The sequence below is a fragment of the Rattus rattus genome, chromosome 1 (genome assembly GCF_011064425.1).
Source record: "Rattus rattus isolate New Zealand chromosome 1, Rrattus_CSIRO_v1, whole genome shotgun sequence".
In the NCBI taxonomy this organism is placed as follows: Eukaryota; Metazoa; Chordata; class Mammalia; order Rodentia; family Muridae; genus Rattus; species Rattus rattus.
In genome coordinates, this window is record NC_046154.1 from 244,790,813 (window position 1) to 244,810,141 (window position 19,329).

The 19,329-nt window shown below is 46.0% G+C and overlaps 1 protein-coding gene across 1 annotated transcript in view; it reads right to left on the reverse strand.

Moving 5' to 3' along the window:
- Col22a1 (collagen type XXII alpha 1 chain) overlaps positions 1–19,329 on the reverse strand; it is a 208,664-nt gene that overhangs the window by 165,434 nt on the left and 23,901 nt on the right. The window contains exons 4-8 of the mRNA XM_032890864.1: positions 15,073–15,184; positions 10,718–10,841; positions 6,065–6,340; positions 1,661–1,741; positions 429–545 (exon numbers count right to left, since the gene is read on the reverse strand). Coding sequence (XP_032746755.1) covers positions 429–545; positions 1,661–1,741; positions 6,065–6,340; positions 10,718–10,841; positions 15,073–15,184 — 710 coding nt within the window. The remainder of the gene's footprint in view (positions 1–428; positions 546–1,660; positions 1,742–6,064; positions 6,341–10,717; positions 10,842–15,072; positions 15,185–19,329) is intronic.

Sequence of the window (19,329 nt, forward strand, 5' to 3'; positions counted from 1 at the left end):
AAATGATGCCAAACCCTTATTCATAAACATGTACGTGCACCCCACACACATAATGACACATATTAAGATTAGGGAGTGTGGCTAAGGAAAGGAAACAGCAAAAATGGGGATGGTGTCAGTAACAGCCAGAGAGAGCCCCGTAACTGATGGTTAGCTGCAGGAAAACATTAATTACATCTAAGCTGGAGAACCTCCCTTCCCAGTGTTGTAAAAAAGCGAAGAAACAAGACATTCCAAGGAACACAATGGGGTTCTGAAAGTCACTGCGAGCCTGGCATTATCCAGGTCTGGGAGACCGGGTGTGGTGGGAAGCTCCCACTTTGCTTCGCTGTCAGAGCAGTCCTGCCAACCAACCTTGCCGGCTGCACTCGGCTCAGAGGCTACAGGCTGGGAACTGCGGGCAGACTGTGGAACGTAGGGTGAGCTACCTTTTCTCCAGCTGGGCAGGAGCAGTTGATGGTCTTCAAGAACCCAATCTGTTCGCTACCAGGTGTGGGCAGCTGTGGAGGCGCAGGTGGCGGCTCTGTCACGACAGTCACCTGACACTGGAAGAAAAGGTCAACGAGTCAGAATCTGACTGAGTCCTGGTGAGGATCACAATCTCTGGGACTGTGAAGGAACTGGGCATGGAAAGAAAACCTAGAGGCTTCCGAGCACACATGAATCAACAGGACACACCTGACAGCAGGTCTATGGCTCTCTGAAGGCCTTACCATGGATAGGCTAGGCAGCCAAGCTCTAGACACTGGCCGCCTCATCAACCTGGAAGAACCACTTAACTACATTGGCCCCAGTGTTCACCACATAGGATGGAGTCAAGGGTGTCTCCCTTATGAGTTTCTGATACAGAGTGAATCAGATAACCTAGGGATAAGCATCTTACAAATGCTCTCAATCCTTACCCTCCTCTTCCTACTATTCCTATAGTTTCTCAGCTCCCACTGACCCCTTCCTTCCTTCCTTCTCCTTCTCTCTCTCCACACCGTTATCCAGATACCCCCATGACCCCAGCCCCTGCATACTATAGGAGTGCAGAGAGGAGCACAATATTGAAGTTCTTATGGCGTCCCCCAAGCCTGGGCCGCCAGGCACTGAACATGGGGCTCACCCTTCAGCCCTGGGGAGCAGGTCCCATTCCAATCTCATCTTTCAAGCATAACTTGGAACTAGGATTTGGTAGAGAAACAGGGAGTAGATGGAATTTGAGAAGTGCATAGAGAGGTCAGAGGGGAGCAGACCCTAGTGGGTCCAACCTCGTTTCTGGGGCCTATAGCATCCTGACTGCTCCATCTTACTGCCTATCCCAAAGCGGTGGCTTCCTGTCTGCCTGAGCCCTGACTGCATCAATCTACTGTGATCTCCTCATAGCACCCTCCAATCTCTGCCTTCCATGTTTCCCCGAAACTGGGTCATATCACTTGGCTGGAGGCCCATTTTAACTTGTTTTCCCCAGCTCACAATGTGTAAATGGTTAAGTAAAACATGAATCCACACACACACACACACACACACACACACACACACACACACACACACACACACACACACACACACTGAGGGGCCAGGACCACCCTAGCCCCAGTTGCTAATTCCCAAACCCTGAACACCTCACACCCCATATGCTATACCCATGTCTAGCCCACTTGGCCTGCCTGCTCACCGGACCCAAGGGGATGTCACAGCAAGTCTCCAGTTCTGCATGTCGCGAGTCACAGTAAATCACAATCCGCTGCAGGTCAAACTGGAAAGCAACACGAGGAGAGAAGAAAGAGCTGGAATCTCCGTGGTACCAGACAGCCCACTTAACTCTTAGGATCCTTCTGAGCCTGGGCTGCACTGCTGGGCTGCATGGGAGGCTCTGCATTGTCTATGTACCCAATTGCCATCCAGAGACAGCTGCCCTTGCATGCTCTCACTGTATATAGACAGTGGCCTTAGCCCAGCCCCCCTGCCCCCCACATTTCTCTGCACTACAACCTGTGCACCTGGCAGCAGGCTGTAAAGCGATCACAGCCCTGGAATCTGTCTGCTTTCTGGGCTGCAGACTCTTGCAGTCAGGGAGTGACCTGCAGAACCATTGCCTTGAGCTCTAGCTGAGGATGTCACACAGTAAATAAAATTCAGCAAACTCTGGCTGCTGCCTAGGCTCCCGTTCACCATTCACCATACTTTTTTTTTTTACCCTTCATCTCGCCTTTCTTAACTGACCCGAGCTTCGACAAGCAGTACACTCTCTTTCCTATGCACTCTGCCCTCAGTCCCACTGCCCAGAAAGACTCCTCCCACCCACTGTTGACAGGCAGGCTGCTCTCAGTTTCCTCCTTCCTCCTCCTGTTCAGGCTCAGGCTCATCACTCCCGCTCACCCTGTCCATCCTCCAGACAATACTGGCTTGCAACACCACTGTGTATTTTTTTACTTCCTTCTCCAAAACCCCTTTCCTTTACAACAATAAAATCACTGTGGGGACTGTGGGATGAAGGTCTGTTCTCTCTTGTCCCCAGTTCCAGAGCAGCCCCTGACACAAGATGTGGCCCAGGCATAGGAAGAACCTTTAGCAAGGAGAACCGGTAGTGGAGGGGCTCTGCCTGTGTGGGGCTGGGGGTCTGTGTGACTTCAACCCTCTGCTTCTACCATGTGCTCATTAAAGCACACGCCCTCACAACCCCTGATTCTCTTCAGCAGGACAAGAGCAGATCTATTCATGTCTATTTCATTTCCTGCTGAGACAATTTGAACAGGAAGAAACTGACAGAATGCATATTTTTGATTTTGAGCAAGGCTGGTCTTCGGGAGATGGCCTGCTTTCTACATTAACTGTGCTCCACTGATCACAGCTGAGTCATCAGAAAATTGAAGTTGGGAGGGGCCCCCAAATTCCACCACTGCCTTGGGTACCTGCTACTCCAAGCACCTTAATCCTTTCTGCTCACTGTCTTCCTAAGCCCCAGAATTTCTACCCATTCTATGCTGGGCCCCATTCCTGTCTCAGAGCCATATTTAAATTCAATCTGCAGCAGCTGTGGGCTCGACTATCTCCAGGGTCAGCTCATGGTTCCAAGCCTCCTACCCTATCCCATATGCAGGTGCTTATCTAACAGCCCTTTGCTAGCGTAGGTTGGAAACAGGTGACAAACGGTTGAGACCATGAGCCAGGGCCCACCTGGCTGAGTCTAAGGTTAGCTTAACTCACCTATCATGAAGACACCTCAGTTCCCTGATCCTTCATTTGCCCTTCAATGAGATGTGTTATAGAGCTAGAGAGGGGACTGAGGGACTCAGAGGCTACAGTACTTGTCTCACATGAAGCCTACACAGGCTGAGGCCTCTTCCCACCATATCTAAGGCCCCAAACCATACAGCCCTACGTATCCTTGCCCGTGCTATTTGAAGGATATAAAATATTTGGGCTATTCCTCTGAGCATTTAATATGAAAACACAGCTACAGATGGCTATCAGAGGCCTAAGATTCCTTGGAGTCAGATACCAACAAAATGTTCTCACTAATAGAAGGAAAGGAGGGGAATGGGAGGTCCCCCACTTAAGGAACCAGTTAAAGTTCCCACAGGGACACTTCCTGGTTAACTATGATGACCAAATTCAAGGGTCAGGGTAGGACCCAGACCTGGTACCTCAGAACAAATGACAAGCTCTGAGCAGAGACACTGACCACTGTTCCCCTTGTGAATTTACAAGTTGGAGCATGTCCTTCCATCTCTGTGCTGACTTTGCCTCCTTAAGTGGCACTAAGTGATATCTCATGATGGCAACATGATGTTGTATAGACTGAGGACCTCGGAGTTTACTGTGACCATATAAGGGCTCACTGCCCAGAGGCCACCTGCATTCTGCACTGGATACACAAACCAGAATGGAGGGTCAACACTGCCCCACATTAGAGCACTAGGCTCTCTCTAGTTCTTTACTTAAAAACTGAATCATGGCTGTAGGTCTAAGGTTGGCTGGTCTCACAACAGAAGGAAACAGCCAGATAATGTTCAGGAGACTGATACCTGCATTTGTACTTCTATGAGCCACTTTAAGGCAGCTAATCCAGATGTGGGGTATACTGGCTGCTTTTGTGTATCAACTTGACACAAGCTGGAGTTAACACAGAGAAAGGAGCCTCCCTTGAGGAAATGCCTCCATGAGATCCAGGTGTAAGGCATTTTCTCAACTAGTAATCAAGGAGGGAGGACCCAGCCCATTGTGGGTGGTGTCATCCCTGGGCTGATGGTCCTGGGTTCTATAAGAAAGTAAGCTGAGCAAGCCAGGGAAAGCAAGCCAGTAAGTAACATCCCTCCATGACCACTGCACCAGCTCCTGCTTTCTGACCTGCTTAAGTTCCAGTCCTGACTTCCTTTGATGTTGAAAAGCAATGTGGAAGTGTAAGCTGAATAAATCCTTTCCTCCCCAACTTGCTTCTTGCTCATGATGTTTGTGAAGGAATAGAAACCCTGACTAAGACACAGGGCCAGTGGGAACAGACCAAAAGGCAGGGTATGTGTTAGAGTGAATCTCTGGGTTCCACCGCCCATGAAAAACTCTCCTGAGACTCTGGAGAGAGTCAGAGGCCTGAGAGAAACAGGCAGAATGGGAAAGAGGAACCTAGAACACCTGGAAAATGACAGAGAAAAGTCTCAGAGTCTGGGGTTTCTCCAGCAGATGCCAGCCTCAGAGCCTAGGTCCTACACCTAGGAACAACCCTCTCTCTATTCCCTCCATGGGTTTGGCTAACTAGCAACTCACCAGCAGCAACACACTAGCTCAGCAGTTAACTATCCAAGAATCCCACTGTATTCCAGCTCCACAATCACATGCTGTCTCTGCACACTGACCCAACTAAGATTCCTGCCTCTCCTATCTTTCCCCGGCTGAGCTCTGAGCACTCAGGCTCCCTCCTTCACCTCCTCATGTACCCCTCTCTAGAATAAGCAGAGATTGCTCAGGTAGAGGATTTGCCTACTTCAGCTTTTTCTGTCCAGGTGTCACCTGTGGGCTGACTTCCAGGATATATCCAGTCAGCCTTGGCCTTGCATCCTCCCCATCTCTGCTACCTGTGCTTCAAGCATCTATCCTCTGGCCCTGCTGCTCACAAACAGGCATGTTCTACCTTGTAGCCTTTGTCCTGTATGTATAAATTAGCCTCCTTTAGGAAGCTACCCACATACCTCTCTCAACTCCCCCCTCACAGCTACCGCACCTTGTTTAGTTTGGACACCTAGCCATCAGATTCCATAATGCATGATTCCAGTGTCTACTGTGTCATTTACCTAACCACACCGAAAGATCTCAATGAGTCTTTCTTCCGTAGAAATCCCGGGTTTGTTAAATTCACATTTCTTTTTTTTTTTCTATTGAGACTCAATATAACTGGACGCCTATAGTCTATCAGACAGGCACGCCTGTACAAAAGTCAAAGAAGCAGCACCTACCACAATGGAGCCTGCATTACCTCCAACATGCAGTAAGCACCAAGTGGGACCTCTAGTGCTGCTGCTGCTCTGCTGATGCTAATGATATGGCCTGGAAGGACCAGGCTACTATGGAAAAGATCCAGGATTTATGCCTGCAAGCCTTCTCTATGCTCATCCATCCCAGGATGGTGTGGCAGCACCTGAATATGATTTGTGCTTCTGCATATTTGTGTGTATTGAGTGTATGTATATTTGACTGAACTCGTCAAAGTATGGTTGTCTCTTGGCAAGCCAGGAGCCCTCACCATACACAAATCCAATGATGCTTAAAAGGGACTGGTTTTGTATCTCAATCTTGTGCTCCCTTGAAGGCACCAATGTCACCAAAGTCCAGCAGAGAGCCTAGCAAACAGAAGAATCTCAGTGGATATACAATGAACGGGTCAGTGAGTGAGTGAATGAATGGGAAACTTGCACTCCAGCATGCTGCTTTCTGAATAAGAGTCCTCTCTCCTCAGAAAGTTCATATGATGATTCACAAATAGATAATAAATTGGAACTACAGATATGGGGGACACAGGCATCTAGAGTCTGAGGTCCCCTCTGGTGGCGCTGGCACTTACTTCAAGAGCCCCTCAGGTACTCACATCAATGGGCACGCTGTCATAGAGACGTTTGCCAATCACAGTCTTGCCCTGGATGTCGATGTTCTCCCTCTCCTCAATGGGCAGCGTCTGAACCAGCATACAGTCAATGTAGAGGGACACATTCTGGGCCTGGATGCTTAGAGCCATCTTGTGCCAGTCACGGTCAAAAAGGTTATCAACTTGGGGGCCTCGGAAGACCACACGGACAGCATCCTCCATGGCACCCACAGCATTGTACTCAACTGCCTTGTTCTCACCATCCAGCCGGATAGAGACCTAAGAAGACAGACAGAGAGAATCCTTGAACATCTACTACATGTCCTGAACATCATAGAACAAAGCATAGACAGAAGTGTGGAGGGCAGAGTCAGTCTTTAGGACACCAACACATCCAACTGTGACTCTCTCAGCACTAAGCAGAGGTTAGGTATTCAGTGTGTGAAGAGACTACTGGGGCTTCTGTGAGACTTCCAGATGCCAGTAAAGAGGGACTGAGGCATGGCACCAATCAGAAATCCTCACAAGCTTCTAGGTCCCTTAAGACCCTGCCCTACTCAATATAAATGTCAAGTGCCAGGCTGCAAGCAGATGGATAACCTCTCCTGTCTCTCATCTAGAAGACACAACTGAAGCTCTAAGAGAACGAACCCCCTAGATTGGTGTGGGCCTTGACTAACCAGTCACTCCTGACTACACACTCAACCCTTCACACAATCTTCTGGTACAGGGCAAGCACATAGGGTTATCTAACTGTTTGACTTCTCCAGAATATAGTGTCATCTTCCAAAGTTCATGTTCAAGAACAAAACAAACAAAACAAACAAACCTCACACAAAATTATCTCATAACCTTTTAAGGACATTGACAATTTTCATAGTGATCTGTGGCTGCACATAGGCTACCACTGCAAGGAAGGTCACTTTTCTTTGCTCTTTGGGGATGAATAGTTATCCTTTTCAGCCATGTTCTCACTTCCTCCCTTCTAGGATAAACACACTGTGTGACAGGGAAGCCAGGTGTGAGGACCGCAGCAGTGAATGGGTACAGACTTGGACAGTGCATGAACACAAGGCATTAACTAAGATTAGTCTTTACCTGCCCTCAGAGCCTCCTGCCTGCCACTTTCTGTGGTTGCTAATTCAGGTTTGCCTCAGCAAACTCTTGCTGGCTCCAGCTTCTCTTCCCCCACATCCCCACATCCCCACAGGTAACTCTATGCACCTCATCATTTAGTTAGTTAGTTAGTTAATTCAGCATGTTAGATAGTGCCTGGTCATCCCAAACCAGGAAGTCGTTTTAACACTTGGTGACCTCAGACAGGTTATTCAACTTCTCTACACTGTTTCTTCATTTGTAAGATGGTATTGATATTGGCATTTATGTCACAGGATTGCTGGGAGTTCAAAAGTAAGTATACATGTATGCCAGGCTCTGGTCTAAATCTTAATTACAATAACTTATGCAAGTAAGATCACAGAAAACTGCAGTCTTTTCTAATGATCGTGGTCTGCTTTCTATTGCTCTGATAAAGAGTATTCACAGAACAGCCCTGGTCTTCTAGGTACTGCACCTGGCTCAACTCCCTGCTACACAACCAAGGGGTAGCTCAGATTTTAACTGGCTCATCTGCATACATATTATGATAAATGGCTGAAAACAAGGATCCGTCTCTTGGTGGAAAGCAACTTGGAGAAAGAGTTTATCTTACATTTCCCAGGTCCCAGAACATCGCTGAGGGAAGTCAGGACAGAAACTTGGAGGCAAGAACTGAAGGTCACAGAGGAGTGCTGCCTACTAATTATGTTTTGGGCTATCTCAGCTTGTTTTCCTATATGACCCACAACTACCTACCAAGGGCTTGACCCTCCCAGATGAATCATTTATCAAGAACTTCCTTCAGGCAAACTTAATGGAGGCATTTTCTCAGTTGGGCTTCCCTATTCCTAGATGACTGAAGCTTATATCCAGTTGACAAAAACCAAACCAACAATAAAAACAACAAAAACAAACCAAAACCAAATCAACAACAACAAAACCCCAGCACACCAATACATGTATACTGTTGGAGTCCAATAGACTCTTCTCTTTCCCAGACATTTTGATTGATTTCTACTTACTTGCCTTTACATTAATACGTCAACATATAAAGTTATCTTATTTTGTAACTGGGCATACCTGCACACCTGTTTGCTTAAATCCACTTTCCCATCATTGTAAATAGACACCTCGTCTCCTTTGTTCATCTTTGTAATGCCAAGGCTAGGGAAAAATGTGTGGTACGTGGTAGCATTCATGAAAAGGATGTTAATCAATGAATAGATCAGTACATGGAAAGGTGATAATCACCGAGAATAAATTAAATTGTCTCTGCAATCCAGAGAATTAGCCAGAGTATTCAGAGCACAGACCTGGTTTTCTAGGTTCTCCATCTGGCTCAACCTCCCTTCAACACAACCAAGAGGTGCCTCAGATTTTTTTTAATTGGCTCACATGCATCCTTATTACAGGTATGATAGACAGCTGAAACAAGGGTCTCCTCTCTAATCACCCAGTACAGCACATATGAGGTAATTGTTCCACAATTGAACACAATCCTATTACTTCTTCAGGGTAGTCTCGCAGACCTCAGTCAAGGCCCTAATGATCTTTGGAGATCCCCGAATACTTGGCTTTCCCTCCTGATGTTTCTGTCTCTAGCACAAAAGAAACCAACACAGGCCCTAGAAGGGTGTCCACAGACACTAGCTCCACAACCTCCCGGAGTCCATTTCATCTCTCAGATGCATCAGCAAATTGTGGCAGCTCTGTTTCCAAGATATAGCTAAACTCTGTTCAATCCAGAAGGAGGAGGGGCAGCAGTGATGGCAGACAGGAAGTACGAAGCTCTGCAAAGGCCATGAAAGAAAAGACCCAGACTGTGGAGGTGGTGTGGATTCACCTGACAAGAATGTCATGGCAGGTGCCCAGTTCCACCCTGCCAGACCAGAGAAATTGGAAAAGCAAATCTATGGTTAACAGACATTGGCAGCAGGCAGGAACACAGAAGCCTGCCAATGCTTTCAGTCTCCCACACATAGGAAACTGTATCCCTCCATGGTTAGCACTGAGCACTGAAAATGAGTTTGTATGTCTGTGTGACCACAGATACTATGGGTGAGTTATTCAGCAGGGCTGTCAGACTCAGACAGGCTTAAACAAAGCGACAGACTTGGGCCTTAACTGCTTGGGTTCAAGTCTTAACTTCTGCTCTTATTACCTGTGCAAACTCAGGTCATTGCCTGAGCCTCTCTGTGGCTATTTCTTCCCCTGCAATGAGACTAGTAAAACCAGCCTATCTACAGTAAAATGAGAGGATGTTGTGCGTTAAGAGTTGTGAACCATTTGAACCACACAGGTTTGTGTCAGTGAACAATGTTAAGGTCTTCTCTGGCCACAGAAGTCGAGTCTGTTCTATATTCTATTCTGCCCTGTTCCATTCTATTTTATTCTATTCATTCTATTTTTCTATTCTATTCTTCTACTCTATCTTACTTTACTCTACTCTATGCTGTTAGAATGGAATAAAATTATCAGATGATTGCCCTGGGCATTGTCCACTTCTCCTCACAATGCTCTTACCATCTTGGTGGCATCATCTCATTTAATTAGGATAAGAAGAGGTGGGGAAAGGAAGATAGGCAGAATGGGAGAGAAGAACTTAGAAGAAGGTAGTCTAAGAGATGGAGAATAAGAGGTGGATGGTGGAGGTTGTCTCAGACAACTGTCCACGATTGTTGAAGGCCAATTACTTGGAGAACTTTTTGTTTTGTTTCAACCCCACATGAAAACCAAGAGTTTCTCCCAGGCAAAGATAAGAAGGTCTACCCATGCATATTTCCAATGAAATGGCAATGTTCAAGGATCAGGCCTCTGAGCCCTGAGGACAAGTGGATCTGGGCTTCTCAAGAGTAGAGCATGGCACTGCTTTCCTATCGAGCTGATGTCTTGTGCTGATGATGTTGGCTCTGAGGTTTGTTCCTCCTCACTGGGCTAAGTGCTGATGAGGAACTATGGAACTGAAAGCCAATTCTCTACAGGGTTTGAAACTTCACATGTGAGTGAACTGAAGACAATTTTCTTTTATACATGAGATCTACTCATGACAGATTCTACTATACATTAAACTGTGCTGGATGCTTTGCAAGCATGCTTTTATTAACACCTTATTCATTCACCAAGTATTCATGGTAAGTACTCTCATTTCTTACTCTCAAGCCGAGGAAGCTAAGACTCACAGGCGGTCCTACCCCAGTGATTCACACCAAGAAAAGGGGAGACACAATATTTGGTCTAGGTGCACCTGACCCTGAGCCATGTTTTTCCAATACTTTATGAGGTCACCAATAGAGAAGGTTCCATAAACAGCAGAGCAAGTGTTTATCTCCTTGGTTAGACAGAAAGTGTCAGAGAACGCTAGCTGAATGTTGAACCTTAGAAGATCTAACCAGGGAAGGAAAAGGAGCTGGACCCATGGGCTCTTTGAGGCTCTATGCACCAGACCCCACTTCTCTCTAGGCTCAGAACTGAGCATCTTGCAGGAAACACAATGGTCAAGATTATTTCCTGGGAGAAAGACAGAGCACTTTTCCTGGAGCCAGGCAGCACTGCCTATACCTGTGGGATGCCATACTGGTCAATGACTTGCCAGATGTACCAATCTTCTTTCCGTGATGTTTTCCGGAACCGGAAAGTTGTGACAAAGGCATACTCATCAGGCAGACCTTGGGGGAACACATCTCTGAAAACAAAGAGATACAGATAGTGCCAGCATTAGTGTAAAGAGTAGGCAGCTATCATAGGAAGCTTCCATGTCTCCTCAGCCACTAAGTCCTAGCAGTGTAACTCCTGAGGATGCCTGCAACACTCTCCCCCCAAGCTGTATTGATGCCACTTGCTAAGGCAGTGTCTTAATGAGGCCTTCTATTGGCCAGCACTGTGGCCCCTTCACTGCCTTTGCCCCGCCCTCATTGCTTATCTCCTGGCTCCCCACCTTTGACTGGTGGTCAAAAAGTGTTGAATGACCTTCTCTGAGGAAGGCTTCCAGCCTTCACCTCTCCTATCCTGCTCTTGTGTTTCTTATACTTGGGGTCCTATACCAAGTTGACCTCGGTGTATGTCTTCACAAAATCCATGTGCAAAATCCTAATACCTAGGTGGTGAAGGATCAGTAATTAGGTGATGCAAGTGGAACCCTCTATTAAGAAAGGCCCCCTCCATGTTGTTTAGCATTTTTGCCAGCTGGTATTATACCATCGGTGCAGACCTGGCTTTAGACATCTTCAGTTCTTTAGGAAACTTCAGCCACTCAAGAACCATGCATATTATGCAGCATAGTCAGCAAGAAACAGGACATCCTCTTCCCTCTACTAGTTCCTGGGTTCAACCATAATCACAGGGCAGGTCTCTCCTAGAGGTGACCTCTACTCCAATGAGTTGTGAAACTGTCCATACGCTTTCACATTCAGTTACTATGGCGATCCCAGAGCTAATCACTTGGTGCCTGTCCACAGCATCCTTGGACCACCTGTCCTTCCACCTCTACTAATGTCATGGACAGAGAAGCCTGAGCTTCCTCCTGACCCCAGTTCCACCCTTCAAAACAATTTTTCTCCCCTTCTTTCTCCACCTTACTTTCTTTTCCAACAGAGTTCAACAAACGTAACTTACATACGTGCTCATTCCGCCATCTCTAACCATCGCTCAATTCAAAGCACCTGTTCTCTGCCCACAGGTCACCCAGTTTCCATGTGGGGATACTGGTGAGAATGTCTGGCAAGTCCCTGTCCCTTAGCTCTTACCACAAAGCCACCAGTACAACAGGAATCCTACAGTTGCTAAGGAATAAAGCTGAAAGTTGTCAAATACTGTTTTTGTACAAAAGCCTTTCTTGCCCAAGACCAGGCTAATTTTTTCAGAGGACACTGAGGGGATAGTTTCCTATGGCAATGGAGAAGATCAAGTAACACCACTCCCCTCCCTCTGGATGACAGTGACATCCCTTCTACTAAAGTTACAACACCACCAAAGTTTGCAAACTTGCTCTGGTGGATATCTGTGTTCTATCTAGGATTTCCATACTATCAAAACAAAGTTTAACCCACTTTTGTGTTTCTTCAACAAATTACACACATAATCCCAAGACGTTAATTCTTAATTTTAAAATGAGTACTTCGGTGAACATAATAAATAAACTTTCATCTCATTCCATCCGGGAATGAACTTGTGAATGCCATGTTTTGATCTTTGCATCAAATCAGGGAACCTGGACTCTTTGGAGTTAACTCAAGGGATATGGCAGATAGCGTTCACACCCCAAGAATCTGGTCTCTCCATGACTTTTCTCTTAACCACCGCCAACTGTTCTTTCATTCTGTAAAATTTGGCCAGGAGAATCACAGTCTACCCTGGGGGTGGAAGACTGCCTCTGAGAACACACAAAGCAATGGTTTTGCTACTGGAGGAGATGGAGGATGTCTGGCCAGACAGTCAGGAAGGGAAGTGGGATAGCATCTATGTTCCTGGTTCTTCAATTTGCAGATCCTCAGGGATCCTTCATGTAGCAAAAAACTTAAAAGCTAAGACTGGTCCTCACTGACTCTCCACTCATGTATCCAAGTTGAGAGGAGACCCAGTTGTTCAATATCATACTCTAAGGTAGGACATCATGAGGATCACATATGACAGGAGGAAAGGAGCCTGTCACCTTCTGCACCTAGGCTTCCCTAAGGAGTTAGGGACTCCTTTAATCACCATGCATGTATAAAGAGACAGGACATCCCTACCTAAGACACTTTTCCTTTATCTTTATTATCCATTATCTTCATGAATCTCTCTATTGGTTTCTTTCTGAATATACCTTTTTTTTTCTTATAATTTTGGATTATCTCAGCAAACATATGCAAGTGTGTGTACCCAAACAAAATATGTGTGTGTCCATGTTCCCTGATTTGCTTCAAAGATCAAAACATGTACACACATACACACACACACACACACACACACACACACACACACACACGGATAGAAGGAGAGAGGAGGGTACAAATAGTGTACTGCACTTATACATAGCTACACACATATAATCTGGGGGAATCAGTAGAGTCAAGGGTGGGAAATCCAATTAACCATTCTCTCCATGAATGACATAGCAAATTTGAGATTACAGAGCAAAGAACAAGGCTTTGGACTTCAAGTTCCTGACAACGAGGCCAGCTACTGCCTCCCGTTATCTGTGAGTTTTAAAAGCTCTGATGTTATAACAGATAAATGAGAGTAACATCTGCCCTGCTCACCTCATGTTATTATAGTAAGAATTAAATGAAGAAGTGTAAAGGTGTCCTTTAAGCGTTAAAGAAATACATAAAAATGTCCTCTATATGTTAAAGAAGTGAGTAATTTTGAAAGTGACATCTCTTTCCATTATGAATACAATTAATCTGCAAATCAAATCATGTGTGTATACAGATGAATACATTTCAAAGCATTAGAAAGTGAAAGGAAATGAGCCCTTCTTGAGATGTCAGAGTGCTGTTCTTTCTGAAACTGTGCCATATGAAACAGGACACACAGAAATCCCCACTCAGGAAAATGGTCAGTGTCACAGCTAAACTCATCCTCCAGAAGCTGTGTCCAGCACTCTGTTCTATAGAGTAAGAGCTTAGAGATGTTCTGGTGAATGGCAGGTGTCCCCGAGAACAAGACATCTCTGGTCTATGAGGCACGCCAGTGCAGAAGAGCATGCTCAGTATCTGGGAGGTCAGAGTGCAGTCGCTATTCTGCAAGTGGAAAGACGGAGCTCAGAGAGGGAGACATGTGCCCCATTCTCCTTTACTCTCAGGGAATGTGAGTTCCAAGCCATGGGTGAGGTGACATTACAGTCTGAAGTAGAGTCAGCTCACAGGACGCTCAATGAACTCGATGCTATACTCCAACCTCCATGTATAGTTCACCATGGGTAGCTAAAATCTGACTTCTCTCAGTGTGATGGGACTTTGGAAGAGACTAAGGCTTATGTCCCTCCCCCCAAAGCTTCTAACTGAGTAGCAAAATTGTCTACAAAAAACTAATTGCACAGTTTGACTCACTGGCCTCAAGTTCACTATGCTCAGTGCAGGAGTGTGCCATGAGAGTACAGGAAGGCAAAGCCTGACTTCGTATGAAGGTTCCCAGAGAGCATCATCTAAGGCCCAGCACTGGAATGAGGAACCGAGCATGTATCCAGGATAGAAGTAAGGATACCAGCAAAGGCCTGGCAGTAGGAGGGCATGCCCAGAATTCACTAATCATACAGGACCCAACAAATGAGGCTTGGGTCAAATAATGAGATTACAGCAGTGATTCCAAAGGCCAGTCCACCCTTTCTGTTCTCTGAGTTAACAAGCAATTAAAGAGTTACAAGATTGAATAGGGATCACATGATGCAGGAACATCCCAATTTTCAAACCATCTGTCTGTCTCTAGTGAGCATAGAGTACTCAGTGTGGGATCACTTTTACCCTTCACTGGGGACGAAGTGGGATCAGATACTGCAGAAAAATGTCCAGGACAGCTCTTCAATATCACAAGGCAGAGATACTCATCTCAGGTGGAAACATGGAAAAAGGAGGCATTTGGTAACTTATAAACAAGGCAACTAGTCAACATGAAAACTAAGTCTTCGCTGGCCCAAATCTGCTATATGAGGCCATGGCTTATGCTAGGTGGTGGTAACCACATGAGCTGAAAGAAAACTGCACCCATAAAGGGATGAGCACAAAATGACCAGAAAATCATTGATTCAATGATCAAGAAACTGCAAAGAACCAGCTTAAATTCCCATACCTATAGCTAAACTGTATCAACTTAGTGTGACCTCACCAGGCACCACTAAGTGTGTTACCAGCAGCTCAGTGCTCAGTGAGCTCCTGTGTCTGGCTGTACCCTGCATCCCGGGGCATCCAAAGGTTCTGGAAGGAGAAAGGACCACTCACTCAGTTCTCTGCACCACAGGGAAGGAACCCATCCGTACATAGGAACTCTGGGCTCCGTTTTCTCTCTTCCCCAAGATTTCCTTCACACTGAACAAATCCATCAAGTCAAAACCTGTGCAAACAGAAAGTTGGGAATGAGTTTGGCAGAGGAAGAATAGGACAGACACATGAAACAGCTAGTTCACTCTCTCCAAGAGAGCCAACCTGCCCACCCTGCCACCAAGGGGCGGGAACTTAGATATAAGGACACATGTTGGGAAGACAAGAGCAATGAGCTAGGAGCCATGTAGCATCAAGTCCAGTGCTCCAGGATAAGGCAACAGGAAGGAGACGCTGGTCACCACACTGGAATGTAAGAGTCAAGAGCATCCTGCATCATGGTCAAGTACAAGACAAATGCAGGTGTTCCAATTCCTCCTGCTGCGGGTGCCTATGTTCTATTCTAGAAGCTTAAATGTGGATGCTAACCCTTGATAAAAACATAAGGTTCTCCTTCCTGCAGTCATATTGTTGTCTTTTACTTGGATCTGGCTTGAGCTGTAGCTCTGTGTTCCGCAGCTTTGGAATCTCATGATTTTAAAGAGAGAAAAATAAACTGCCTTTGCAGTATTGCCTCAAAGAAAGGTGAGTGTTTTGGCTTGCTTTGATTTCCCCTTACGAGATGACTCAGAGTCACTGTCAGTGTAAAGTAAAAGAGTAATCATAGCCATGGGCTTTAGATTTGGGGGTGGTAAGTATGGAGGTGAAAGCTTAATTCTTCTCAGTCATATGTCTATGAGAATCTGTCATATTTTGTGACAGGCAGATGCCCCTGGCTGTTGCTCAGAGGACAGTGAGGGTGCTTAGAAGCCCAGTAGATGAGTCTATTCTGACAATGACATGAGAGCCTGGGTATACACCATTCAGTAGGTCACGGAGACCTGTTGAACAAAACCCACGACCACTTGCAGTGCATCCGTCCTACATCTCATAGTAAGACGCTTTAGCCAAGGTGTCTTGGCCAATCTGGAGAGCTGGAAAGTCCTGCAGCCTACCAAACCTCCAGAGAGCAACCCCAGTCCTAGAGGCTGACAGCGTGATGGAATTCAGGCCTTGGAAGCTCATAACACTGTATGACTTCCTTTGAGCTTCAGCTGACAAAGCTTGGAGAACCACACCAAATGCTCATGATGCTCTGCGTAACTCTTATCCCCAAACGACAGTGTGAATACTTCCTTTCCCATAGCAAGCTCTAGAGAAGACAAGCAGGTGGAGAGGGTAAATTGGGTCTCCCTGGCCCTGGTCTGCTGAGACCATAACTGACTGACTTTCTTCCTAGACATCAGTTCCCACATCTGTAAGCTGGCTGGAGCTTGGAATTGGTTGCCTTTCATGGTTTTTTAGTGCCCAGAACTACTCATCTGGTTCTAACATTATTAGTCTTGGCATAGTTTACCTTCCAAGTACACTGCACTTCCTGTGTAACAGTGAAGTAACTGTCCACTATACATGCAGCGAAAGAGCCTTCAGTTCAGTGAGCATGCCTGGTGATGCAACCTAAAACTTGTCTGCTGGCAAGGTAGAAAGAAGCATTCCCGTGCACACCAAGAGAAGGGAGATTCTCATAGTGTTTAACGAAGCCAAGGCTCTCTATCCCATCACAGACTCTGTGGAAGCTGTCTGACTCTGTTGAGAATGTTTTCTTAACTAGAAAAAGGAGATAATTTCTTATTGAGCTAAGATGATCTTTAAATCCAATGATGTCATAAGGTTCCTGAAGGTAGCCAGAGCCAAGAAATCACTCAGAGGATACCAACAGTTCTCTCTGGAGTCTGTGAAGGAAACCTGTGGCCATCTATCCTCTTAAAGTTCCATGACAAAGGAGTCTTCTACCTCAGACTATGCAGGATTAGGATCCAATAAATGACCAAGGCAGGACATGGAGCACCCCCCCCCCTACACCAGCAGTGAGTGTCCTGGGGAATCTCTAATAAATCCATGAACTGTGATAAAGTTTGTGTAATGCCACTGAGGGAGATAAACTCTTAGTGACACAGAGTGCAGCCAATCTCTTCTGCAGTCAGGGTGGTGTACTCCCCATCCATCTTGGAATAAGAGCTGGCTGGGTCCTCAGGGACTATCATTTCAGCTTATCTACAGGCAAAGGGACCGCGTGCCCTGAGGCTCTAGACACTTTATGACAATCACAGGCCTTGCATATGGCCCTGTACCTGAAGTACACAGCAGAGACCTGGCAGTGGAAAGGACTGCTTGGGAGCAGGGTAATGACCTATAAACTTCTGAAGCCCTGAAGTCCTATGGCGCTCAAACCAACACCAGAAGGAACAAGGCCAAGGGACCTAGTAGGACCTATTTTTGCTCAGAGAGAAGTAGAATAGATTAGAATGGTAATGGCCTGGACCAGCCCTTAAAGTACTGTGAGAGGTGTCTTAGTGGTTCATGGTGGAGGCAGGGGAGTTTCCTCTCTTCAAGGGCTGCTGCTTAGAGAAAGGATTCTGCATCGTCTATTGGAGGTCCTAGAGTTTGTGGCAAAGAGATTGCATTTCTAGAAAAGCTTCTAGTTGACACTAAAGAGACAAATGGGGTAGATCTAAAGGGAAAGAGGGTGTCTGTCTTCAGACATATCTGGACCTGGTCTTGATCACAAACCCAGAAGCTACAGGACTGCTTTGGTCACTCAGCCTCCATTGCTCCTCTGAATATAAGGATCTATGACAGCTATAATACACTCTACCCTTGGAATATACAGCTTTGGCCCAGGAATTCAAGGCCACCATTGTTAGGGCTCTGGCAGTCCATATATCCAGAAATGAGCTCAAGCTGGATTAGAGAAGGATCTCCCGGAGTTAGAAAAAGCCACTGTTCCTGAGGAACTTGTGATACAAGTTATCTGCCCATTAAAAGGAGCCATTTCCCCTGTCTCTGGCAAAGGAGACACAGCTCTCCACTGACAAATACCTGTGGCAGTTATCATCATATCAAATTCAATGCTAACCTCCTAGCTCTTACTTTCCTGTTCACATGTGTTGTTATACATTTCAAAGTCCATGCTGACCCTTCTAATTCTGCCTCTTCCCAAACTCCTAGGCTGTTCCAGCTCACAGGCTTCCCTCCCCGCAGCAGCTACTCATCCTCCTTATAACCCAATATTCTCTACTATTCCCTCCCTCCCTCCCTCGCTCCTTCCGAACATGCTTTAGACCATTCCTGAAGCCCCCGTAATAAAAATCTCCCCCTAATGGAGCTGCAGTTCATCAGTTTCTTGTTGTACACTTCACATCATTCATTACCTAAGAGTGAGTTTGAGATCAGCTTATGTGTGATACAAGAGGCCCTGTCCCAAAAGAGAATTAAAACAGAGAGAGAAAAAAATAAAAGGCAAAGACGGTCCTTCCTGATTCCGCCTTTATTGGTTTCAGCGAAGTCAAAGAATTGATCAAGAAAAACTTTCAACATCAAAGAAAGGACTGAAGTAGCTGAAGGAGTTTGTGACCCCATATGAAGAACGCAATATCAACCAACCAGATAGCCCCTCCCCCTTCACTGAATGGGGACAGATATTTAAGAAAATGTATGGAAGAAGGGAAACCACCATCCCAAACTGGAGAACACAGGGATGGACCTATGCTCCCTATCCTCACACTATAACTCATCTCTGGGAGCTCAGAGAGGGCACCATCCACATATGTAGTAGAAGATGGCCTTGTTGAGCATCACACACACACACACACACACACACACACACACACACACACACACACACACACACATCACATCACACCTGAATCCCTCAGGGAGAAACAGAAAGGAAACAAAGCCATACTGCTCTTCAGTTTGCAGGACAGGAAAGCCTCAGGCTCCTCTGACTTACGCCTTGGGCTAGAGTCTTCTGTTCCTTTATCTTTTGCCCTGCCCCCTTTCCTCCTTCATATCTTTATCATCTTTCAAAACATCCATCATTTTATCTTTGTCCATTCATCCATTCTCCTTCCACTCATTCACATTTTCACTTAACTTTTAGCCTCTTCCTTTCTCTCATTTTATCTATCTGTCTATCCATCCATCCATTCAAAATAAATACATGAAATCCCTTCTACATGCCGGAGGCACTTCCCCATACACTGAAGACAGAGACAAAATGTGCAGGGAGAGACAGGTCCTGATTTCAAATGACTCATGTGCTCGCAGGGGAAGTAGATGGTTATGATACCTTCGGATTAGAGTTCTTGGCTTGGACTAAACTGCAGAAGCAGCTAC